At 34.1% G+C, this 26,004-nt stretch overlaps 2 protein-coding genes across 3 annotated transcripts in view; one reads left to right on the plus strand and one right to left on the minus strand.

The window, feature by feature from the left end:
* Positions 1 to 16,590, minus strand: part of LOC148606620 (dynein axonemal heavy chain 10-like) — a 67,645-nt gene extending 51,055 nt beyond the window's left edge. Inside the window, exons 1-15 of one of the 2 annotated variants that reach the window (XM_088543734.1) lie at positions 16,275 to 16,590; positions 13,998 to 14,156; positions 12,752 to 12,909; positions 11,473 to 11,703; positions 10,006 to 10,811; positions 9,244 to 9,442; positions 8,456 to 8,572; positions 7,492 to 7,740; positions 6,980 to 7,156; positions 5,605 to 5,764; positions 5,138 to 5,188; positions 2,804 to 2,925; positions 2,049 to 2,135; positions 1,574 to 1,687; positions 1,064 to 1,204 (exon numbers count right to left, since the gene is read on the minus strand). In XM_088543734.1, the coding sequence (XP_088399860.1) occupies positions 1,064 to 1,204; positions 1,574 to 1,687; positions 2,049 to 2,135; positions 2,804 to 2,925; positions 5,138 to 5,188; positions 5,605 to 5,764; positions 6,980 to 7,156; positions 7,492 to 7,740; positions 8,456 to 8,572; positions 9,244 to 9,442; positions 10,006 to 10,811; positions 11,473 to 11,703; positions 12,752 to 12,909; positions 13,998 to 14,156; positions 16,275 to 16,491 (2,988 nt within the window). In that variant the 5' untranslated portion in view covers positions 16,492 to 16,590. The remainder of the gene's footprint in view (positions 1 to 1,063; positions 1,205 to 1,573; positions 1,688 to 2,048; positions 2,136 to 2,803; positions 2,926 to 5,137; positions 5,189 to 5,604; positions 5,765 to 6,979; positions 7,157 to 7,491; positions 7,741 to 8,455; positions 8,573 to 9,243; positions 9,443 to 10,005; positions 10,812 to 11,472; positions 11,704 to 12,751; positions 12,910 to 13,997; positions 14,157 to 16,274) is intronic. The other variant, XM_088543735.1, reaches the window with a different exon arrangement.
* Positions 16,591 to 16,848: 258 nt separating this feature from the next.
* On the plus strand, positions 16,849 to 23,025 carry LOC148606621 (aspartate beta-hydroxylase domain-containing protein 2-like). The gene is made up of 2 exons (XM_088543738.1): positions 16,849 to 17,539; positions 21,607 to 23,025. The coding sequence occupies exons 1-2, from the start codon at positions 16,885 to 16,887 to the stop codon at positions 21,825 to 21,827; spliced, it is 876 nt and encodes a 291-aa protein (XP_088399864.1). The 5' UTR covers positions 16,849 to 16,884; the 3' UTR covers positions 21,828 to 23,025.
* The last annotated feature ends 2,979 nt before the right edge of the window (positions 23,026 to 26,004 follow it).

A 26,004-nucleotide genomic window follows, 5' to 3' on the forward strand; every position in this document is an offset into this window, starting at 1 on the left:
ATTTGAGATCATTCAAAGTGTCTCAATGTAAAAATTAATTTAATTTAAAAATTCTTTCAGTTACGAAAAGGTGTAAAACTTGTTAAAAACCATCTTTCATTTTTCCTACACAGTCGGTATATTTTCGCTTGAAGTCACTTGATCACAATTCTGATTCCCGATTGTCCAAGTACTGATAACATCGTGGCGTTCAATAAAACTGTATCGAAATTTTGTGCCACAAGTTACTTCCTGAATAAAATGCAGAAAATTGTAAGTAGACAAAAACATTATTTTTCCGTATTGGCTACCTTTTTTTAAAGAGAGTACTTGTTTTATCCTGGTAGTAGATAACTGTATTGAATTCAAAGATTTGGAGGAGTCTTGGAACTGACAGTGGTGAATTGAGTAAACTGGTGGAGTCAATTAGGGGCTATTGGTCCATTAAATCAAGTTAGACAAATGTTGTAATTTAATACAGCAATCTCCATTCTAATAAATATGTGTTAAGTATAAGTGTCTGTAAGAATCAGGCAAAATGTGAAAAATCAGAAACATGCATGTCAAAACCCCATGAATCTGACAGTACGGTAAAATATCACTCAAGGATGCTTTCTCTATTTGGAAAGACCATTGTCTGATCTCTGACAGAGTTATCTGCCCTTAATATTCAGTGCACTTCAATGAAACTGTAACTCAATGATCCAGCATGATATGGATTCTTGATTCTGATGGTGCGAATAGTTAAATTACACTATCAAAATGATGATTTTTTTTCATACCACATTTCACCTACTGCCTGATTCTTACAGGAACTGACATATAATTGCAATTAAAAAACACCCTATGACTATAAAAAAAAAAAAAAAACTTTGCAAAAAAGTTTTAAAGCTTCAAAAATAATCTAAACCTTAAAAATAACATCTGCATAAAATTGACAGTCAATCTTGGAATTGTAAAGTTCAACATTGCACTGGGCATTGCTTTAGATTACTGGTTTAAAGTTTCTACAATTTTGTATCAACTTTTAGTATTGCTATAAACTTCTGGAAATAAAAACGGTTTCTTGGTTTATGATTCATACCTTGCAGCTTGGTAAAGTATCAGGGTACTTCTGAGCTGGAGCTTTGAACAGGTTGGCATTCTCAATCATCTGCAATCTCTGGTTGATATCCTTAGCATTCTTCTTGATTTGGTTCACCAAAGATTCAAATTTAGCAATGGCCTGAAAAAAATAGAATTGATACAAATAATGTACAAGCCCACCTAAGAATTATGTAAAGGGTGATGATAAAACCTCAGTGTTTCCTCAGGCCTACAAAATCCCTGTACTAAGCTTATCATCTTATATTTTTTGTTGCAATGTATTTACTATACTTTTTTTTTGGCGAGAAGGAGAATTATTATGAATTAACCATTGGCCTATTGAAATCAGGAAATACTTACTGCATGACTTTTCTGTAATAAGTCACCGATCTGAACTTAATGTCGAACTATTGACCTATTGAACTCAGGAAGTACCTACTGCACCATTTTTTGGCACAAATTTACTAATGGTTGAACCATTGACCTATTGAACTCTGGAAGTACTTACTGCACTACTTTTCTGTACGAAGTCACTAATACCAAGTGAACTCCAATTGAGAAGTTTGGATCCTGGTCTGATGACTCTCCTTAACTGTTTCATGTGGTCAGTCAGCAGATCAGTCTGAAATCAAATAGACAGGATTTTGCGAAGCCAGCAATAAAGCAGAAATTGGTATAATAGGAAATTAATATCAGACCTGATGTTAAAAAACAAAGCAGAAACGAGCAAAAATTGGAAATAAATATACAGTAAAATATTATAACAGATCTGAAAAAGAAGAATGCCATTTCAACATCTTATAGTGGAAAAAATCAGGTCTGAAATTAAAGATAAAAAAAGAATGGTAATGTTAAATCTGCATTCGAAAAAAAAATCCAGTTTTTAAGTGGAAGAAAATTGTCTGTAAATTCACTGAAAAACATAATCTACATCTGTCTTATATTTATTTCTATTTAGAAAGTTACAGCTTGAAATATTTTACCTCAGCTTGATCTAAAGAGCCCAGTAAGTTATGATAACTGTCCAACATGTGTTGTAGTCCATCTACATATTTAATGTACTTTTCTTCCTGCAAGAAATAGAAACACAATTTTTATTTGTTATATAGGATACAAACACGAAAAAATGTAGGCAAAGAGAACTAAAAAATACCCACTCTATAAACAATATAGTACAACTATTTTTTAAAAAGTCCTGAAATGGGAAGTTGATATAGCTTCAGTCTAAAATCTGATAATATGGCATACCTATTAAAGCTTCTATCAACATATCAAATGGCTGTCTAGTTGTTGCCAATAAAACTGTTACCAATATTTTGTATTGAAGCCATATGGGAAAAATATCAAAAGTCCTTAAACACAAAGGTGATAAAAAGGGGGTCTGAAATTGAATCCCGTAATAAATTTTGAGTACATAATTTGCTCTCATTAAAATAAAATTCGAACTTTTAATCATGTTAATGTAGAAGATGGGTTAAATTATGATTCATATGTTCATGCAAGATCCGAACAGCGTCTGATGTTTGAAATTCACTCAAGACACCAGCCCTCTCAGAAAATGCAAGAATCATGCAAAGTTAAGAAAAAGCCAACAATTTACGTGACGTTATCCAATTGTCAAACAATGTATGATTTGAATAACACCTGAGACTTTTGAAAGGCCTGTCTGCAGTGGTAAGTAAGAGAAGAAACTAGTATGCCACTGCATGGAGCTTGATATTTATGAAGAAACACAAACCTGCAATGCAACATTTCTACACTGTTCAGGTACCAGGTAACCAAGTTGTTCCATATATCTAGTCTCAGCAATAATTTCACCAAGTTTAGGATCAAAATCTACCACATATTTTATTTCATGACCTAAAAAATAAAAAAAAAATGCAATTAAAAATCAGAGGACTTTGTTTTTTAACAAAACTTGGCTTTTAAATAATGTGAAATTTGTAAAGCACTCATCCTATTGTCCCTTGCGAGTGAATCATTATTTAGGCTTTAAGTTTTCAAAAGTTTAACAAACAATCATTATACTGTTTTGGATTTATTTTCATGCAAGTAACTTTAAATTATATAACTGCAGAGTCATGCATAATATAGTAGCAAAATATCTATTACCATATATTCTGGTATAATTCTTCCAAAATTGAAAAGATAAACTCTATAACTTTGCACTGTACGTATTCCAACTTTCCAATTTACTATAAAGTTTTAAAAAATAAAGTAAGAGGACTAGCATTTTGTGATGGACTTAGTAAAATTTCAGAAATAACCACTGGGAAAGTCTAGTGCAATCTATACAAGTTATCCACTGGATAAACAACTGGGCCCTGCACTCAGCACTGAGTATATGTTTGGGAACTAGTCTACAACACAACTTATACTAGAAGCCTTCAAACTCTCTAACCATAATATGCCATTCCATGTGCAAATTGAAGTATTAGTGCTTATTTTTTTTTCTCATTTTTTTTTGCAAAATAATCACACACAAAAATACCAGATATGGTGAAATGTGACAAATGCACCAGCATATAAATTTAATAAAAATAGTAAATACTTCCAGAGATCACCAAAAGGTGTTCAACAAGCATAAACACACATCACTGTTATTTTACAGTGGGTTGAAACAACCTAGTGTGAATGGTACTCAGGGCAAATTGATTCACACAGTGAACAAGTTATAGGGCATAATGCCAAAGGCATTGTTTTGTTTTCAATAATTTGCAATAGTAAATTGAGATAAATTGTATGACAGCAGACTGCAATTTTGAGAAAATCAATTAGAAACTCTATCTTTACCCAGTGATGACAGATAATTATACATTGCATTTGCTAAAAATCATAGACAAAAAATTTCAAATCTTAAGACTCATTGATTCAAGGTTTTTCAATAATATGAAATTGCATACATTGTCTTGCTAGGCATACCCCCACTCACATAGGAACCAAAATTGCTTACAACATATGACCACCCATATGGAGCCATACACCATATTTGAGATCAATCTATCCATTAGGAGCTGAGATAGTTGTAATGAAATTCAGACGAATGGACAAGGTGATTCCAATATACCACTCACTCATTGACTGGGGCATAAATAAAAGAAAATGGTGACAAAAATGCAATAATTAAGGTAAAATCCTTCACACATTTTAACCGAGGAGTTACATGATTGGGAGGTGAAATGATTAGAAAAGGGGGAAATTCCTGATTGAGATTCTGTAATGACTGGATTACAAGAAGGTCATCCAGGAATAAATGATAAAAAGTTGGAAAAAAATAAGGGAAAGGGTTGCACTGCCAAGACTAACTAAACACACTTAGTTACTGTACATGTTAAATCTGAGTCACACACTATTTCTTCCTGGTCACACAAAACAGGCTGGCAATTTACATGATCTTAAAGTTCCATGGAATATTTCATACTTGCATTTCTGGTTCTTAAGTTAAATTTAAATAATAAGTCATTTCATTTTCAAACATTTTTATATACATTTTTTTTTACAAGCCTTTATAAAAGTATTGAAATTGCATGGAACTTTTGACCAAAACATTTTGTCACAGTCTTCAAGATAAATTGTTTTTATACCATTGATACAAGAAACAATTTCTAGCATTTCAAGGAAAATATGTGTGATTAAAAAAAAAACAAAAACAAAACCATATCTTTGATAAATACTGGGTTTTGTTACAAATTTTCTACAATAGGTCTTGTCATAATTTGTAGGGTATAAAAAGGTGCTTTCACATGCAATTCATTTCATAAATTAATTACATGTTAAATGGAATACTGTACTTGTATTAGTAAATTACTTCTTAAAAAATCCCCTATTTGCTCTGTTCAAAAGATTGACATATAGCATCCTTGAAAAATGAAATGAAAAAAAAATCTGCAAATTAATCATCTGCAAAAACCAATACATCTACAGTATCCATTTTAACATAATTTAGCATTTGTCAATAAAATTAATTTTGAATTTTTGACATGCCACTCTGAGATGTGGTTTATCATGAAGACTGGTGTAGGCAAAGGGCTAGCAAAACAAACACACACGTGTACAGGATCAGTGTTTTTACCCTGTTTGTTGACAGGCTCTAAAGCGCTTTGATCTGCATTCTCTCCCGTAGCTAAAAATTGCCAACACAATGTTACAAAAGCCGAGAACAAGAAGACATAAACATGTAAAGCAGACACAAAATATTCCTAGCAAAATCTGACATTGAATTCGTTAACTTTTTTTTCAGTTTTTTTTAAAAGTATATTTATTTTTCCAACTTCAGTATTCGAAGGACATCATGAAACAGCTAAAATGTGTTATGTTCCAATATAGCACGAACATTCTTTGTTAAAAAAGCAACAATTTTACATTTAACAGTTTTAAATAGCACACAAAATTATTATCAATACATTAACCACAAAAAGCATCACTATCTCACAACAATATAACAACACAACAAAATTAACAGCAAATTTGCAAAAAATACATCTCCACATCAAATTAGTAAACAATTCTTGAACTTTGAACTTTTTACGATCATTTTACCTTCAGTTTCAGTTTCTCTCTGTTGGTGAGAAGGTTTGATCAGCAAGTTTCTCTTGATTAATTGCCTAAGTTTGGGTTCACACTCTTCTGCCCACTTAGCAAACTTGATTTTTTCAAACTGCCACATTTCTCTACCAATCCTGGCATATTTTTCTTTTGCCTGTAAAAATGACATGACAGTGAATGAATTTAAATGTAAACACTATTTCATTATTGAATCTAATGAATTCACAATACAATATAGACTGAATCTGAAAACAAACATGTACTGCTCGCCTTAAGCCACTAACCTAAAGCTAGTAAAAATTAATTTGGGCAAGTGAAATGATATGTACATTTCTTGTTTTGGGCTAGATGAATCCTATACAGTCCTCTATTATTTGGGCTAGTTGTTGACAATTTTGAAGGAAAGGGCAGAAACATGCTGCATGGGAGTCCTTCATTTAGTTCTTGTAAAGCTATGGAAGATGGAACAGTACTCTTAGCATTATAAAATACACATTTCTTGTCCAATTGAAGGCCTTTCTAAATCATGCCTTGTTACAAAAGATAGAGAAACAAATGGAAAATGGTTCAAAATACATGCATATGTCTATGTGGAACAATAAAATTTACTAAAAATGCCAAAATTAGTTTTTTAGAGTAGACTAAAAAAAAATATGCTACGTTCTCAGGCACCGCCGCATCCCTAAAAATCCTCCCACACCTGCAATTTTTATTATGGTAAAATCCAGAAATTTCATATCCGTTCTGGAAATTTTCATATCCAGTCTGGAATCAACTTTTAATTGTTAACGGATTCATCTGTGCGCTTGACAGAAAGGTAAAAAATACAATGCAAATGAGGCTGTTATTTAACATTGATCATTAAAAACAATAGTATGTCTCGTGGCAGAGACATGGCTCTTATTTCTTGCCACATCTCATATTCCAGTAAAGTTTTAATGCCATGGAATATTTTATTTACCTTCTCAACCTCCTGTACGCTTACAGAATTTGATGAAATTTCTTGAAAAAAAAAGAAAACTTGTTTCTGATAAAAAAAAAAAAGCCTCCCTCCCGCTTCAATTTTTTTTAAAACGTGGTCTAAGAATCTAGGCATTTTTTTGTATGGCCTAATTTGTTACTGCAAGGTAGGTTATTTTGATGGATGTAAAATTTAAGCAATTTAAGGAAAATGTAAGCAAACAGTTTTGTGGTTTCTTATTTTTGTAAATGCTTAGTGGTTAAGCCCTGATTAAATGTTTTGTAGAATTTATTTTAGGGAATTCAGACGAACTGCTCTAATATGCACAAATATGCATTAGTTTTGAAAATGATACCACTAAAATTCAAATTGCTGTAAGATGAGAAATAAAAGTTAAACTGGTCTTACATGCTGTCCTTCACTACCCTCCATCATTTCATCCATGGTTAAGAATCTAACAATGACATGTTTCATCCTGTGGAATAAAGATCTCTCCCACATGATGGAGCCAGCTACTGGTGGTTGGTTCTTGTACAGAGGTGGGTCTTCCTTTCCTTCACCATACAAATCCTCCATAGTTGCTACCTGAAATAAAAATTCAAAATGAAAATAAAATGATTATTTTTTTTTCTATTACAAAACTATGAAGGGCTAAAATCATTCTATTTTGGGTAAATCATAACACCCCTAAGCTTGTATCTACAAAATTTATCAGGACAAAAACAAGCAAAGTAAGACAAGACCTAGAGACCTTAAAAGGGTTACTTAAGAAACTGAGAAAGAAGTTATCTGTACGAACATTGATTATGGAAATCAATGAAAACCCTTTACAAAAACCTAAAAATACGAAGTCAAAAGAAAACAACTGGATAACCCTCCCCTTTAAAAACATAAAATTTTTAAAAGGTTAAAAAAACTACCTCTTTCTCAAACTGTTTAAGAATGTCTTCAAATTTCTGCATGAGTCTTGCATTAATAGCTGCCCTAGATCTGATATGTTTAAATTTCAATAACATATCAAAAGCCCCTTCAGCGGACCTCAATGATCTGAAGGAATCATCAATGAATGAGTTGGCCTCATTGTCTATGGCCTTGACCTCCATGTTGAACTGTGACATCACATTGTTCCAGGCACTCTTATGTTTGTCAACAAATGGATCAAATGACACCTGTAAAAAAATCATTTCTATTAAAGCACGGAAAAATGACAATGAAGGCTTCTAAACTGTCAAATTATCAAATTTTGTTTTGTAAGCAAAAGTTCAAAAAGTAAACCTCAAATTACATCAATGTCAACACAAGTCAAAAGAATTTTTTCTGTTACTTTAGTGTATTGATTGATTGCTAAATGCATATTGCAAAAATTTATATTACACTTTGTTTTTATTTGAATAGCTTGAGTTATTTTTATACTGCATAAAATGATTTGAGATACCGCTGCTCTTTTTTTTTTGGCTATTGTAGTAACATTTGTTACCTAGTAACAACACAAGTACAATCCTTGTATCACAGCAAATAAAATAGCTATCTCCAGTGGATAGAGTTGATCTTTTTTATTGTTCAAAATTAATGATCTTTACCTGATGAACAGCCATGGTTAATTGAACACTTGACGAGATTAAAACTTTCTATTACTCCATATAAATAGGACATATAGAAGGTCCTTCCTTAATAAAATGAACATTACCCGATGAAATGTCTCAAGTAGTGAAACGGGAAAATTGACAAGGAGATTTTTAATTTCAATAATTTCATAGACAGTTTCTATGTCAATTTTCCAGTTACCTGCCTAAGGCAGTTCATCACATAATAGTTATTCTATTTAAGGGAGACCAATTCCATCTCCTGAAGTTAACTGTTTTATTTGCTATAAAATGGTCTTACTTCTTCCAATGGTTTGACTAGATTGCCCACTCTGACTAGCACTTCTTCAATCTGCTCAGGGCTTCCTGTTACAGCTTCCAACTCAGGTCCAAAAATGTTCTTGAATTCTTCTATGACCTACAAAAGCGAGAAAATTATTTTTAGATCAGTAATAAAGAAGCCAGGATGTGTTAACTTTTTAAAACTTGTAATTAATGTGAAAATTATAATATCAGTCTCACAATTATCAGAACTTGTGCTGTAAGAATACCATGACATTAAGGATACTTTTGGTTTTTTATGTTTTTGAAGTAGTTAGGCAAGAAACTGGTAAAACTTTGAGAACATTTCTACAAAGCAATGGTTCTAAAAATTCAATTCAATTATGCAAAGTTAAAGGAATAAAATACATAAGTCATTATACCAATACTCATGAACGCTGGTGAAAGCTTTAAAGGCAGCAAGCAGTTAGACTTTTGAAGATCACCAACATGCAAATTAACATTGAATTATAGCACATACAATAGTGATGTTCATAGGATAGAGATGGTGTTCCCTTCATCAAATGACAATTACCTGACAAACTACCTAAGGCACATGAGGTAGTAAACTAGAAAATGAAAATGGAGAGTTAATGTTATTATCACTCCATTGGTATTCAAATCTATGTCTGGCAGAAAGTTTAAATCTCCTTCTCAATTGTCCATTTAGTAAACTACTTAGAAAATTCATCAAAAATTTGTAATCTGATCACAGGTATACCAACTCCATCCCCTGAAAATCATCATATTATGTGCTATAAAACATACCTGAGCTACATCATAAAGATTCTGGCAAATTTCAGCCATGTGTTTTGTGTCCTTAAAGAGGTCGTTTTTGTTAAACTCCCATCTCTGATCCCTGCCTGAGGCTTCTATTTTGGCTCTAACCTCCATGTAGGAAGATTCCCATTGCTGTAACATCTGTTTTGCCTCTGATGTCTTTCTTTTTACTTCCTCAGTTCCTTCTCTATATAAAAAAACAGAAAACAAATGTTTTTTTGTTTAATGATTTTTTTGGTGTATAAATTGAAGTTGAGGAATTACACAGCAGTGTTGAAATTTAGGGTTGTCCTGTGGTAAAAAACAATATTAAGTCCATCTGAACCACTTGACTTCTTTGTAAATACTGCAATACTGTCAAATCTGAATTTGAAATAGTGGAAATACACTAAAAAATAGAAGAAAATCATGTCTGATAATAATAATCTTGCTGAAATTTCAGTGCATGTCCTCAAAGATATTCATTCATATGGTTTTACAAGTCCTTAAGATTCTGATGTTTTTAAAGACAATTAAATTATTGAGGAAAACAAACTGTCAAGAATAAAATAATATTATCTGAATTTAAAATAATTAAAATAGCTATTAGTGAATGGACCTTCAGATCGTGCAGTACATTCTAGTAGCGGATAAAGGGGAATCAAAGGATTGGAACCTCTTCTTGATTTTTATTTTTTTTTGCAAAATTTCAACAAAAATGAGCAAAAAAAATAGCCTGGTCCCCCCTTTTTTTGTGTTCTTATCACTTACTTAAAGATGGTTTTGATATTGATAACTTTAGCAACACGATCTCTCAACTCATTGGCTATTCTCTTCATCAGTGGTACCATTCTGTCATCTTTGTTGTAATGACGGGAAATAATCCATACCATTCTTAATGCATTCATCATGGAGGGAATGGTTTCTATGACAACTTGGAATGTAGCACCATGGGTAATGTTTTTAAAATGTCTCTCCAATGTTGACAAAAATCTGACATTGTCTTTAGCTTCAATGTAATGTTTGTTAAGATCAGCTCTTGTGTCATCAAAATTATTGTCCCATGTTGAATAAATATCTATCATCTGTTTAACCTTGGGAATTTTCAGCTGTTCTGTCAAAGCACTTAATGCTGCATTTCTTTCCCGCCAGAAATCAATTTCAGCCAGAGGGCCTTTTCCCTGAGGGACCTTTTTCAGTTGTGCTTCTAATGCACTTCGAACCTTTCTAGCCCATTCTGTACAAGTATCATTAATTAACTGTTTGAGATTTGGATCACGTAAAACTTCTTCAACATTGTCTGGTAATTCAACTTCTGGAATTTCAAGTTTGACCTCACCATCAATTTGTTGTATTGTTCTATTGATACTAGCTGCAAACTTTTCCATGTTGATAAGGAATTCATCTCTGAGTAAGGCTTTAGCACGGCTTTCTGCAACATTGGTTTTAGATTCCTCACCATCTGATTTAACTGAAACATCAGTGAGTTGAGTATCTGTCCGACTAACAGACCTTTCAACAGGTTTTGGTCCTTCTCCATTTTTATGTTGGTTATAGGACAACAATGGCATGTATACCTAGTCACAAAAAAATACATACACTGTAACTTTTATCAAAGTTTTCAGACAAGAACTTGCAAGTAAAGTATCTCAAAATCATTTCATTTCAATCAGAACAAATTGCTGCATAATTCAAATCATCAAATACTGATGAGATGCTTTTGATAGATACAAGCCTTGTCGTCAATAATTCAGAAATAAATCAACAGTGTTCTCCCTAAGATTTGTAGATAACATCCTGGTAAACCCTGATTCTCAATATAGCATAATTGTAGTATCACTTTTGTATAGGACCCTATGACAAGTTCTTTTCAGATAGCATCCTGGTAAAAAATATACATGTAGCATCAGGGCAATGTGATGCTAAATGGCCATGGGGAGATCACTGAATATCCTCAAACAGGGAATAAATTACATATATTAGTTTTAAAATAATAAAAACAAAGAAATCAACATTGTTATAAAATTTAATGATTGAGGAATTCGATTAAGGCCTCCATACAGAAGACAGAACTGTGTGTATCATTTTTAATACTGAATTCTACAAGGTGTATATCTAAAAAAAGATAATTAATGATTCCACGAAATATGTAGTAAATGAAATTACTAAATACAAATTAATATGAGAACAATATTTCATTTGAAAATAAGAGTAAAATTCAACATAACAGTATATCACCTGTGAAATTATCTGTTCTAACATTACAAGCACTGAGTTACTGTTGATTGTACCAATCTCAAAGTAAGCAGGAAGGATCTCATTGGCTTCCTCCATACTGTTAGGTAATGGAACCATTCCTGGTGTGTTACGTAAGAAATAGACACAGTCGACCTGGTCAGCTACTTCTTCAGGTAAATGGAGGTAGCACATGTGTAGGTAGGTCCTTAGTACTTTCTGTTTGATAATTTGCTGAAAAGATTAAGTTAAATGAAAGTTTTTAAACAAGTTATATTCTATTGATGAAAAAAGGGCAGTAATGGGACATTAAATTATACCCAACCATGTAATGGTGAAGAAGGTGGATGGCAAAATGTATGAAATAGCCTAACACAAAAACTATATTTTGGATTAAGTTGAAAATTCAATTAATCTGTATTTTATAGTACTGAACAACTGTGCAAAATTCAAAAGAAAAAAATTTTATTGATCTGTTCTCAAGTTATCACCTAGAAACTTTTTGGGGTGGACAGATGGATATGCAACTTTTCAGAGGGTACCTTAAACTGATAATTTAAAGTGGTGGGTATAAAAACGAAACTGTGAGCAAGATCTACAACTTACCTGATGGAAATACAGAAGAGACAATTTACAATTTTAAGTAAAATAAGCATTAAATTTTATGTTTATGCTATGAATTATGATGTAACCTTCTGTTTTAATCTTTGATTTTTTATTATTATTTCTGATTTGTATTGGGTTTTTTTCAGTTTTCTATATATATAACTCCTTTTACATATTGCTTCGAATTTAGAATTGAAATGATGATTCCTTATGAGGCTAGATACACCAATACTAAATATAAACTCATCAGAGGATGTGTACCCTACCGGTACATGTGGTCCATATCCATAGATTTTATTGGAGTCCAGAGCAACTCATTTATTCACTGGTACCTGTGTGTACTCTTGTATACAATGTACAGGATTAGTGTTATTTAACTGTTATGTCTTTTTTATCTTGTTTTTGACCCCAGGTCATGATTTTCCTGTTCCTGATTTTAATCATGGTCTTCTTGCTTTTACTTTTTTTTTTTTTTAAAGTTTTCAGCATAAAGTTTGTTATATAATGAAAGAATGATGAACAAAGATAAAATTAGTCTCTGTTGCATCAGGACAAAATATAAGAATTCATTCAAAAATCAAGTAGTCAAGCTTGATTGAAGGTTTCCAGAGTCAGACAAAACTGGATTCCATCAAAGACATTGATGATGTTAAGTATAATACTCCATGACACATACTGTTTTTGGGGCCTTGTCTTCTTCTTTCTCCTCATTTTCTTCTTCTCCTTCTCCAGCTTCAGATTTAGCAGCCTCACTGTCAGGTTGTGGAGTCTTGGCTTCTTCATCTTTCTTTTCTTCTGCAGCACCTCCATCTTTCCCTTTTTTCTTTTTTCTCCCTATTAAAACATCATATCACAAGTGATGAAGAATATCCTTAGTAACAGTAGGAAAAAAATAAAATCAAACTAAAATATGAACTTGATATGTATTTCATGATACTCAACTATACAAAGTTTGAAAAAAGGACCCTCAACAACTTCTTAAGTTGTCATCTGGAAACTGGCAGGTGACAGACAGATGGACAGACATGCAATTTTCCTTTCCTCTTTCATCTTGACTTTTTATGAACAACTCAGCGGGTGTCTCTAGAAAAGCTGAGGATGGTTACCCTACTGGTGCACCTGGTCCATGCTCCCAGTTTTAGTGAAGTCTGAGTTGCTCATTTGCTTTTGTTACTTTGTGTTCTTTGTTGAGTATGTTTGTTTTCCATGTCTGGTCTTTGTCCTTGGATTACATTCTTTTGATTACTGCTAGAACCTTGGGTCCCTTGATTGCTCTTTCAGAGGGAATCACTAAATACCTCACTATTTAGATCAGCTGTTTGCAACATATTCCCTCAAAATAAAAGTATCTCTTATTTACCCTTAGCCTATGTAAATATTATCATTTGTATCACATGATTTCTAGGTCTGTTTCAGCTATAAAACTTACACAAATTCTTAGGTGTTTCACCAGCTGGCTGATTATAAATGTGAACATGTACAAATAATCCAAATAGCATTGTTAATTAAACTGTAAGACTTAAATTTAAAATCTATTGGTAATGCATTACGCCAAGCTACCTGTAAATTAAATTATCTACAACCTGGATGATAGCCAATAATACATGTATTTATTGACCAAATTCATGGTGCATACATGCATAACAATTCAAGACTCTGTCAAAATTGTGATGGATTGAGTATTTAGATCTTCTCCTCTCAACATTAAAATTGTTCTACTTCCTACTAATTTGAATGGGCTCTCCATCATATGGATACACCAAAATTTCAAATTTAGCAATTTCTGAATTATCATTAGCCACAAGAAGTAAAGCACAGTTCATACTTAAACTTCCCAACAATTTTGATAATATTAAAAAGTTTTATGTAAGATGTTGAAACTTTGAATCAGGTAAAGGGATTAGGACTGCATTTCAAATCACCTGTGCTTTTTCTTGAGGTGCTTTCCTCTTCTGTTGGTGAGGAGGTTGGTAGTGCTACAGGTAATTCCTCTCCTTCTTCATCATCTCCTTCAGGTTTTTGTTGTTCTTGTTCTCCATCAGCTCCATCTTCTTCCTCCTGAATATCAGGAATTTCAGGTTCTGAAATGGTATATGTGAATAGAAGAAAGGTATTTGACTACTTATCACATACTTTCATATTTTATAACTAAGTCCAAATGAAACTATTGAACACAAGTTTTCCTAATGGGTTTTTCTTCATCAATATGCATCATATACACAATGTAATGCATATATTTACTCTTGAGGTGCAAAAGTGTAGTCATGGCTTCCATTCTCAGGCACATGTATATGTAAGTATATATTGGTAGTTCGATCTGGGCCCATACAGCGCCACAAAACTTGAAAAATTACTTAAGTCTGAGAAAACTCTCAATTATTTGTGACGTCATCAATTTCAAAGACTTGGGTTTCCTTGTCATTCATTGAAGACCCGTATGAATAACCTTGAGCTGACAAGTGACATTTTTCAGCACGGTGGGATTGTCGTCTCTTTTACATACATCGTACAGTATTCGCCATACATCCACCTTCGTTATACTTGGTTAATGTTACCATGGAAGTAAAGAATATTCCCTGACTTAAGTATTTTTTTTAACTTTTGTGGTGCTGCTGCTGGGGCCTGGCTACAAGACTCCCTTCATCTCCAGAAGAAGATTTTGCTCAAATTGAAAAATTAAATTTTAATTGGTGGTAATTGTGCTCCTAAATGAGCTAGCTATAACATTAGCTTTGATATTCTAATTGAGAGAAAAAATCTTATTAAGCATGAGATTGAGGATAACTTCTATTGTCAAATTTGCAATATCTGCTCTCTTCAACCAGTTATGGAAGTATACACTGGCAATAGCAGGTTTTTTTCCAGGATTTTGAAAGCTTTAGCCACTTTCGTGTGAAAAAATGAGGACCTTTTTAATGGTATATTTTTTTTAAAGTATGGTAATATTTGCATCTGACAAAAGATATTTCAGAATCATCTGTTATTTGTCATGCAAGCATGTTTTCCAGAGAATCCAAAAAGCATGCCTGAGATTAAATTAAAAAAGAAACTTCCCAGCTTTTAAGAATCATCCACAATAGAAATCCCTTTACACTCTTATAAATTCATCAGGAACATACAAGCGTACATCCCTGGCATAGTTTTAAATGTACATGTATTTCATATAAAAAATGCTGTTTTCTGCATTGCCACCCTTTGTAGAAACACAAAAATACATCTAGCACAGTGTAGATACAGAACTGCCTTAACATGCACGAGTGCTACATTGGACAGATATAAATATTTTCAAATAGGCATTTCCCTATTGTTGCCTCATGAGATTCTATTTTCAGCACAATTTTCAACTGTGCTTTTGGGAACCAGACCGAGTTAATGACAAATTTATGTCATCATTTTTCAGTTATATTTAGTATTGGTCCCTGAGGAATTCATTGATAGCATAAATGATATCTTCAAGATTGTTAATATTACTAACATTCAACTACAAATGTAGTGACACCAGGGTAGTGACAAAATTACCCACATTTGGTTTACACTCAAGTTTGATTTACCAAAATAAATGATAAATTACTTTTTATGTCATTTTGAGACAAAGTTAATTTTGAGACAAAGTAAAGGAATTTTCAAAGCAGCAATTGTTACCCGCATTTGAACTTTCACACTTAAGTGGTCAGAGATCGACATTTACTCCATATGCGGTGTCTGATTAGTGTAATTGGCAAATTAGGTGATTGTTTACACAAAATTTTGACACCTGTTGAGAGTTGTAATTAGGTTGGGGTAATTAAATTGTCACTTTCGCCACTTGAACCAATATTGGGCTTACAGCTCTTAATGTTTTTTTTTGTACTTTCAAAGATTTCAGGTGACGAAATGAGACTCAATTATTTTCGTCATTCTGAAAAGTCTTTCGTCATTGGCAAAAATGACGAGCGCAAGAAAAAGTACTGCAATAGATGCAAGGGTAACTCTCTTTAATTACAGCAAAACAATGCAGGCTAACATCTATATGGGTTCTGGGTTTAATTCTCACTAACTTCATCCAATCATTATAAAATAAAATGGTATGATAGTGGTTACAAGAACTATATAAGTCTAAAGTGTACAAAAATTATGGACGCATTTGAAATATGGCAAAAAATAGAGATATGTGGTTAAGATGCAGTAAATGAATTGTGTAGACTTTACAAAATATTTACCACATTCGACGACCACATCTTCTTCTTCCTCTCTAACAATCTTGTAAAAAATTACAGAGGATTCGTTTTCTTCTGGAGTGTCATTCAAAAATTTGCCGATTTGACGCTCATATATTCCATCGTCTCTCTCTAAAAAGTCGTCGAAAACTTCTTTTTCTGGGATATCTAATGCTAAGTTAACTTGTTGTGCTACCCATTCAAACCGGGGATCATCCATGATTGTCCAAATTTTCTAAATCAGCATCACAGTTTTGAAAGTTTGATCCTCAAGTTCTTGCTAGTTTATGTTCCATACCTCCTAATAACAAAATAGTCCCATAACAATTGCCATATATAATTGAAAGGTGAATTGACATGTAATTTTAGCGTTACAAGTGAGTGTAATTTGTCATATGTAGTATTTCTATTTAGAAAAAAGTTACTTTTAACTGTTTTTTTTTTTAAATATTTCAATAGCGTATGATTAAAAGCACCGGGGGGACTACTTTCAAGTCCGCCATATTGTTTGAATTAGTTGCTATATACTTCGGTAAATTCCGTAAAGTGACGTTAGTAACCGAACACGTTTACTTTCGATTTAAAAAGGAAAGTATAAAAGCGATACGTAGTCATGGAATATTTTGCTTCAACAGCAATCTTAGGCGTAGTTATTTGCATAATCGTCTTTTTGATGAACAAAAGAAGTAAAAAAATAATTGACACAAGTGTTTGCGCCGACAAAAACTGTGTCCGTTGCACAAAATACGCGGAAATCAAGGAGAGGTCATTTGTGTTGTACAGAAAACATATAAACGACTTGCCCAAAAGTGATTTTGACAAACTATACAGAATCCAATCATCAGTTGACATGTCTGACAATGTCTTAGAAGGTAAGCAGCGCCCAAATGTGTTTTTGTTACAAGGACTGAAGTCGGAACCATGGCCAGTTGATTTGGCTTCTTCGTTGGAACATGACATTGCAAAGATAGAACAAAACGCTGAAATGATAAATGACGAAATGGACAATATAATCGAAACGCAGGCAAACCATTGGTTAGTAAACAACACACCTCAAGGCGACTGGGAGGTTTTTCACCTAATCAACCAAGGAAAAGTTGTAAACAAAAACGTCAAACTTGCTCCCAAGACATTCAAACTTGTTTCTAAACTTGCCTCCGTGATGACGAACACTGTGTTTGGGAATGTGTCATTTTCAATAGTATATCCAGGGACTACTATATCCGATCATTATGGTCCAACCAATATAAGGCTTCGATGCCATCTAGGTTAGTATGATTTTTAAGTATATGGTTTCGTATAAAATGTCGAAAAAATTCTTTGAAGACTGTGTTCCATACAGCACATATGGCTTCCATCGAGCACTTCTGTCCTCTACGATACTGTACTTTTGGATAATTGTGGATCGGATTACGCTAATCAATTAGAATAATTGCGACTTGATGTAGCAAGAATAGTGACTGGTTTACCCACATTCACATGAACCGAATCACTATAAAGGGAATTGGGGTGGCAATCACTTGCAATCACTTGCAGAAAAAGGAAACAACGAAAATTACAAATGTTCCATAACATGGTGCATAACAGTGCACCAGATTATTTATGTAATATTGTCCCGCCAAATATCCAAAGCACGTCAACTTGTTCAGTATACGTAATGGGCAAGATATAAGTGTTCCCTTCTGCAAACTTTCTCTGACATCCGAGTTATTTATACCTTCAAAAATTCGTCAATGGAATAAACTTAACAAAATCTACGTAATTTTGACACCTAGGCAAAATTTACAACTGGTTTGATAGGAGAAAAAAACATTCCGTCATGTTTTTCGATTGGACTAAGATTGATTGATTAATTGATAGTTCGGGTTTAACGTCCGAGCAGCAATATTTCAGCTATATTCAGACGATGAACATGAAATGGATGATAAAATGAACATGAAATGATGATGAAATGAAAAAAGGGATGGGACACAAAGATAATAGGGTCGACAAATTTTGATTGCCACTAGAAAAAGGGAGGGGTGGGTAAGCGGGAAATTTAGCCTCCTGTGGCGGAGCGCAAAGGTTCCTACTCCTATCGAATACCACAGCAGGGATCTTTAACGTGCGAGGAATGTGACATCTTTCCCAACACGGTGCACCACTATGGTTTGCGGTCAGGTTTTCCGTATTATAGCCCGACAACCCCAGCATGTAATACGCCAGGGGTACCCCATTCCACCACCTGGGGTACACATCCCAGTTGCTCTGTGGGCAGACCGCCTGGCCCCCGGCTAGGTTTCTGAGCACTATTTAGTCGCTGCTGCAGGCCTGTTCTTTTAACACCCGTACCTACACGGGGTCTTTTGGACTAAGAAAGCTAAATATTACTCTTTGTCAATTAAGGCGTTTAGCATCCCTTTTAAATTCAGGTGTAATATCGTTTCCGATCCATCTTGTCGATGTGGGGCGTTAATTGACGATGTATGTCACTTCCTTATGGACTTAATACGCAGACCAAAGACGTACATGTACTTATGAATAAATTAACCGGCTACCCGAAACGTGCCTAATATCTATTGTACTCCTAACCAGATGAAGGAAATGCCAGTGTTTTAATCATGTCCAGGAATTCATCAAAAATTACAAAAATATCTCTTCTTGTATAAGTTTCCGTCTGTCACTCGTCGTCATCACTCGCTTTCACTTGCAGGTCCGGGTGTCGAAAGAATAGGCCTGCAGCAGCGCTAAGCTTGTCGTAAAAGGCGATTAAATAGTGCTCAAAACACTAACCGGGGGCTAGGGCGCTTTGCCCACAGAGCAACTGGGTTGTGTGCCCCAGGTGGTGGAATGGGGTATCCCTGGCGTGTCACATGCTGGGGTTGTCATGCTATAATACGGAAAACCTGACCGCAAACCATAGTGATGCACCGTGTTGAGGAAGATGCCGCGTTCCTCGCACGTTAAAAAACCCTGCTGTGGTATTCGATAGGAGTAGGAACCTTTGCGCTCCGCCACAGGAGGCTAAATTGCCCGACCCTACCCAACTCTCCCTATTTCCAGTGGCAATCAAAATTTATCGACCCCTTTGTCCTTGTGTCCTGTCCCATTTTTCATTTCATCATCATTTCATGTTCATTTTATCATCCATTTCATGTTCATCGCCTGAATATAGCTGAAATATTGCTGCTCGAGCGTTAAACCCCAACAAATAAACAAAACCTTAATCCTTAAATTTACTCCCTTGTCCAGTATATTTCTTGGTAATTGATATATCTTTTTTTGCGTTCCCACGTATAGTTTTCTTCCACAATTGAAACCTTCTCGTGACGACTTCTCCACACATTGTTACTAATCATTCACTGTGATGGTTGCTAAACATTTTCTGTGATTTTTCTTGTCATTAGGCAAGCTATTTATATCACATCTTTTCATCTTTTGGGACCACCAGAATCACCGAATCACTGGTACTGTCTGTCTATAGGTCGCCTTTTTGCATTATGTCCTGTAGCATATTATGTATATTTTGTATACGCTAATATCTATTCTCCTCGCTCTTCTGTGCTGATTTCTCCGAGCTTTACAAAAGCATTTTAAGGAGGTAGACCTAGGGTAAGGGACATAACTCTTGAAATCAGTGATATGTTTGCATCATATTCAATTTCAATTTCAAGCCTTTCAAGCTTTCCTTTGAAACAGAATTAAATCAGTCAAAGTTGCTTTGACACATCCATGAGACTGATGTGAAATGGTGAATATAAACGTTCAATGACTTGTAAGAGTTGTGTCCCTTACCCTAGGTCTACTACCTTAAGACAGAGGACTAGGATTAAGGAGAAACAATTTGATTTTTATGGCCGGGGAGAGGGGCTGGGAAAACATTTTCTGTCCTTTAATTTTTTATACATACGAAGTCATGGAGTATAATATTTTTACATGTCCGGACGTACACCAATCTGTCTGTCAGTCAGTCAGTCCGTCTGCCCTCTTCTCCTTTTTTTCACTCAAATGTGCTACTCAAACAAAAAGTCACTGGAGTAGACAACATATTTGCTGAACAAAATAATATGTATCAAAATTTCTTCCAAGATTCCCCTGTTGAAGACGGGATACATCTCATCAATAGGGGTATTGCTTGAAACATAAAAAAGACAGGGCATATAGCCGTAGACAGGCCTCTGCCTTCGTGACATTCTAAAAGTTTCTGTAATTCAAGATAGAAAGAGGCATAGAAGATGGCTGATCGCAATGCGCAAAATATATACTAAAATCTATCCAAATAGGAAGCAAGTTTATGTAACAACTCTACAAACCGTGGATGTAGCTGCCTAAGAACTCACTGAAATCATTTTACCAGCAGTTAATGTTTCTGCAAAAGTATGTAAACTGATTAAAAAATAATTCAACACCAAAACTCCAAGATAAAAATATCTGAAAAAAATGCGTTCATTACTGTTATTGAGTATGGGACCATATACTCGGAAATTCCAAAGGATAGTTCAGTCAACAATCATTTGTATGTATTATTAATTAGTTTGTACACTGTTTTTCAATACAGACACTGGTATCTATCACCTGTTGAAATTATTGAGTCATATGCTGCTGTTCTGCACCGGACACGAGGAGGAATGCAATCTAATTTAAATTACATGTTTAAATTCCTTGTTCAGATTCCTTGAGAGGCTGAGCCCATGCACTGCTTACCAGCGTCTGCCTATAGAAGAGTTAGTTTAGAGTGCCGCATGTGACATAGAAAAAAGGGGGAGCAATTTTAAGATGTAATTTTAATTAGATTGGGAGGAATGCAACTCCGACTTAATTGTACTTTCTTAGGCAAAGTCCCTTGGTGTCTCCTGTAGAAAACACAATTGTTGTTAGCATTGTCCTGAAGTCTTCCTTATTATTCTATCGTCTAACTGTTTTCAGCACCAGACATGAGGAGAAATTCATTAATAGCTATATTTTCTCTCTGAAGCGCCGTCCCTTCGTGCCTCCTGCAGATAAACACCTAGAATAGTGTCAGTATATATAGAGACTAAGAGCACTGTCATATTACCCCTACAACGTAAGAGGTTGGAATTCCTCCGTTCCTCAAAAAGGATGGCACCAAGTCAGAAAATACCTTGCCAGACAACCTCTAGCACTGCTGGAGTGCCGTCATATGTGTTATTACTACACAGCTCCCTTGATCTCACTGTCTGACAAGTAAACTATCACTTGAACGAATGAACCGTTGCTTTACTGATTTTATTGTTCATAACTGCTCAACAGTTGTTATTGTATGTCTGTATCGTTTGTGTGTCTGTGTGTGTGTGTGTGTGTGGTGTTTATATTTCTATATTCTGTATCGTTTCAGGTTTAGAGATATCTCCAACCTGTACAATTACGGTAGACGGAGTTAGAAAAACCTGGGTTAAAGGAAAGACAATTTTATTTGACGATTCCTTCCTGCATGGCGTTGAGTACCCGTACAACGATAAGGAAATGTTTCGAGCAGTCCTTATTCTGGACATGTGGCATCCAGGTGTCACGCCGGAAGAGAGACAAGTCTTAACACACATGTTTTCTCCAGAATAAAGACAATGATTTAGTGGGATATAACAGTATGATTTTTTTTTACCTTACTCTCCTCTTGGTATTTAGAATTTGGTGTCGTAAGACATCCGTATTTAACCTTTTCAACAAGTAGTTACTGTTTGTTTTGTAGAAACAAGAGATGACTTTATTCTTTAATCTGTTATATGCATTTTTTCTGACATTTGAGAGGTATGATCTTTGCTAAGCAGCTAGTTTCAAATATGTATGCAGAGATTTTTCTTATTATGTTGAATATAACTTTGTCATTTGCGTTTTCGCAAATATATATTATTCATTTATATGTTGTTCATACATCAGACATTCCATAATATATAGACTTTTATAACTTTTTTTTCTATTTGTTTTAATACTTTTTCCGTAACCTTTTCACAAACTAAGAATACTCACTAATTATGTACAATATGTTTTATCAGGGGCAGGTTCGAATTCAGAAGGAGGTCGGGGGACCGGAGCTGCTCCCTAAACAGGGGCGGATCCAGGATTTTAGAATAGGGGGCGCACAGTTAAATTTCGCCGAACGGAGCGAGGCGAAAACAAATTTGCCGTTAATTTTTTGAAATATTCCTCTAGAGTGGTTGCAATGAAGATATCTTTTGTGGTAAAATAAGCGAAAAGTTAAAGTTTCAACCTGAAACCGCCTGAATCTACCTCTGACAACCTATGATTGCAAATTTTATGTAAAGGGGGGGGGGGCACGTCCGCCACGACCCTGCTAAAATTAGAATATATATGTACATGTACAACATATTCATGGCATGGCATGCGTGAAATCTTGATTTTCTACCACAAATTTTACCACAGAAATATAAAAAAGAGATTTTTTACACGATTTCGCGATTTTCCACTTATAATACCCCAAAGTTTGCGCCTTTCTTGAATTGCCATTGTCCCCCTGAAGAAAATTTTGGATCCGCTTATTTCTCCATTAGGTTTATTTCTTTAACCATAACTTTATAGAAGTGTACGTTTTTCATCATCTTTTTGCATAGGATAGCATACTGTAGCATTTACCTCATTTTTGTATTATCAGCTAAAAGCGCAGAATTTTGATAGAGCTTTGTTTGAATTTAAATGTTGATTTGATATTACTTTTAACTTTCCTGAAGATTTCGGAAACAAATTTCATTGTTATAATTTTTTTGGATCTTTTTTTAATAAATAGTTTTATGATATTGAATTAGCTGTATTTGACTATGATTTAATTTCATAAAAAAATGTTCATCATCTCATAAAGACAAAAATTTGTAATTTGACTCTAACTGTGACTGTTCGCAGGTTATTTAGTGTGCACCACGTGATCGATGTTATTTTTAGACCGAAAAAAAATGTATCATATTTAAAAACAAACAAAAACATTATGCAGTGAGGCAGACCGACGACGCTCGTACTGTAATTGTCAAAGATAAATGAAGTGCACTGCAGAGACAATGTTCAGATAAAGTTCCTTGATCTGCAGTTAAAGTAGGTGCGAAACGCCGAGCAGAGCGAATCGAAAATTGAACTTTGAGAGCAATACTCGATTATTTGCTCTTCGTAATGAAAGTATGGGTTTTTAAACATGTTTTGCCATATCTTAATGTATGCAGTGAGTGCCAGTCTACAGTATCTAATTGGTCACCGTTCATCATTGCAGTTGGCATAATGTATTTCTTGCCTTGCTTATTCTGGCTCTGATGTCTTTCGCCGTCCCATTGGTGTTACTTATCATGCTGTCTAGATATTTGCAGTCATCAACCTCTTCTATGATTTTATTTTCTAGTGTGACTGGTTGATCTGTATAACTGTTTACAGTCATTACTTTGATTGGTCTTCTTTTCGTTGTTCGCCTGAATATAGCTGAAATATTGCTGCTCGGGCGTTAAACCCCAATCAATCAATCTTTTCGTTGATGTTCAGGCCTATACTTTGTGCTACCTCATTTAATTTTGTTGTGGACTCTGCATGTTGTTAACATTACTAGACAGAAGGCAGATGTCATCAGCAAAAGCTAAGTCTTTTAAGAAGGAGTTCATGATACATCCTTGTTGTACCAACCTGACTGGCCATTTATGTTGTTACTTAACAAGGCGACATAAATAGCCAGCCCCGTAGTAAAACAATGATAAAATGGAGTTTCCGTGATTTATTTCTGAAATACACCACTGCTGAAACATATAGTATATATGAGGTTGAACACGTAGTAGCCATAGGGTTTCTGGGGGGTTACGACAACCTCCGTCTCCATGAAAGCCAAAAACAAACAAAAACAACAGACACATAATAAGTGTTAAAAACTGTAAAAAATAAGTTGAAAATTGTTTTAGTACCGTTTAAGTCAGTAATAATTCGTTTAAAATGATCCGCTTTAAACATTGCTACTTGAAATTACTCTATAAACATGAACATTTACATGATTAAAATATTTTATTGTTATTTCATTTCATTTGCTCAAGCACATTTTCAATGGTCATGGCATAATACAATACAAATGCATACTATAGAAATAAACTTTTATATTTGATACTATGTATGTATGGCGGGAGTGACAGTGGAATACAGTAATATTAATGTAGAAACAAAAGCAATATTAACATACAATTATTAATGTTGTGTATAATAAAATGAATGGCTGGAAAATCCTGTTTAAGTAATTAGTTAAGTTTTTCTTTAACAGGGGCGGGTCCAGGTGAGGGCGTAATGGGCGTACGCCCTCCCCGTTTCAATGAAAAAAAACCCTATCGTAATCTGCTAAATATTGTATTGAATATGGCAAAGAGTAAACAAGGGAACCAAGGTTATAGCGGTAATCAAAAGAATGTAATCCAGGGACAAAGACCCGACATAGAAAACAGACATACACGACAAAGAACATGAAGTAACTAAAATCATACATGCAAAGTAACAAAAGCAAATGAGCAATTTATCATATTCATTCATTTAACATGTCATAATATTGTTTCCTTTTAAGTAACACTCCAGCTAAGAATCATGCAAAATCTGAAAAATGTGATACATGTGCACCCCAAAAAAGGCTACATATTTTTATTTTTGTAATTAAGTTGTTTTATGGGTCTATATTATGAAATGTGTAATTATTCAATCAAATTTGCCTGCTCTTAGGTGATAATCAACATTGAAAATCCAATAGATTCTATCGTATTTGAGTGTCATTTACAGGGTTATCTCCCTTGATTTTGAAATCTACAGTGCATTCTATATAATTTTTATCTCCTAAGAACACAGGTTATATGAAAAATTGAATATTTATTTCTGTTTATTTGGCAATTCGAACATAATATTAAAAATAAAAATATGTCGGCTTTTAACTCATGAATCACATTTTGCATGATTCTTAGCTGGAGTGCTACTTAAATACTGATTCTTGTAATTACGCCTCCGCTTCATAAAATCATGGATCCGCCTCTGTTAATTTAGAGTATTTTGTCTCATTAGGTATTATGAGAATCATTTATAAAGTTTGATAAAATTTATAATCATAGGATCTTACCGTGATTTGTAGAGAAACCCGGAACCTGTTAACTTCAATCGATCATCAGATCACAACTGCGTCTGAGAAACCATGCACTTTTATGGTTTTTCGATTTCATCATGAATATACATATAGATTAAAATATAAGACAAGTAAATGGTTCATGGTCGGAAAAATGTGGATGAATAATGTTATGGTTAAGAACTTTTTACCGGTATCTAAAGGAAAACGATCATAACAACTATCTTAACATTAGAGACTTGCTCCCCGATAAGCATACATTTCCGTATATACTTTATCGATCAAAATTACTATCATCGATCACTTATCAGTCATATACATTTTTAGAATTTTGGTTAGCTGTCATAAAAAGGTACTCTTTCTGATAAATATTATGTTAGAAACGAGCCTACACCAGAAGGGCCGGTACGACACCGGTTGTTCCTTATTCATGGCACGATTGTTTACGTGTGATAATCAGATGAATTTGGTCGCCTGAATCTGTTGATACTTATTCTACGACATTAATTAGATTATATTTTCTATTGATTGAACTTTATTTCTGATAATATTTCTTCTTATCGTCTGAATATAGCTGAAATATTGCTGCTCGGACGTTAAACCCCAACAAACAATCTTCTTATTTTTTCTGTTTAAAAAAAATACATAAACCGGAATTTTTCATTG

This window comes from Perna viridis, chromosome 9, assembly GCF_037379345.1.
Source record: "Perna viridis isolate PV_CMFRI_1.1 ecotype Kerala chromosome 9, ASM3737934v1, whole genome shotgun sequence".
In the NCBI taxonomy this organism is placed as follows: Eukaryota; Metazoa; Mollusca; class Bivalvia; order Mytilida; family Mytilidae; genus Perna; species Perna viridis.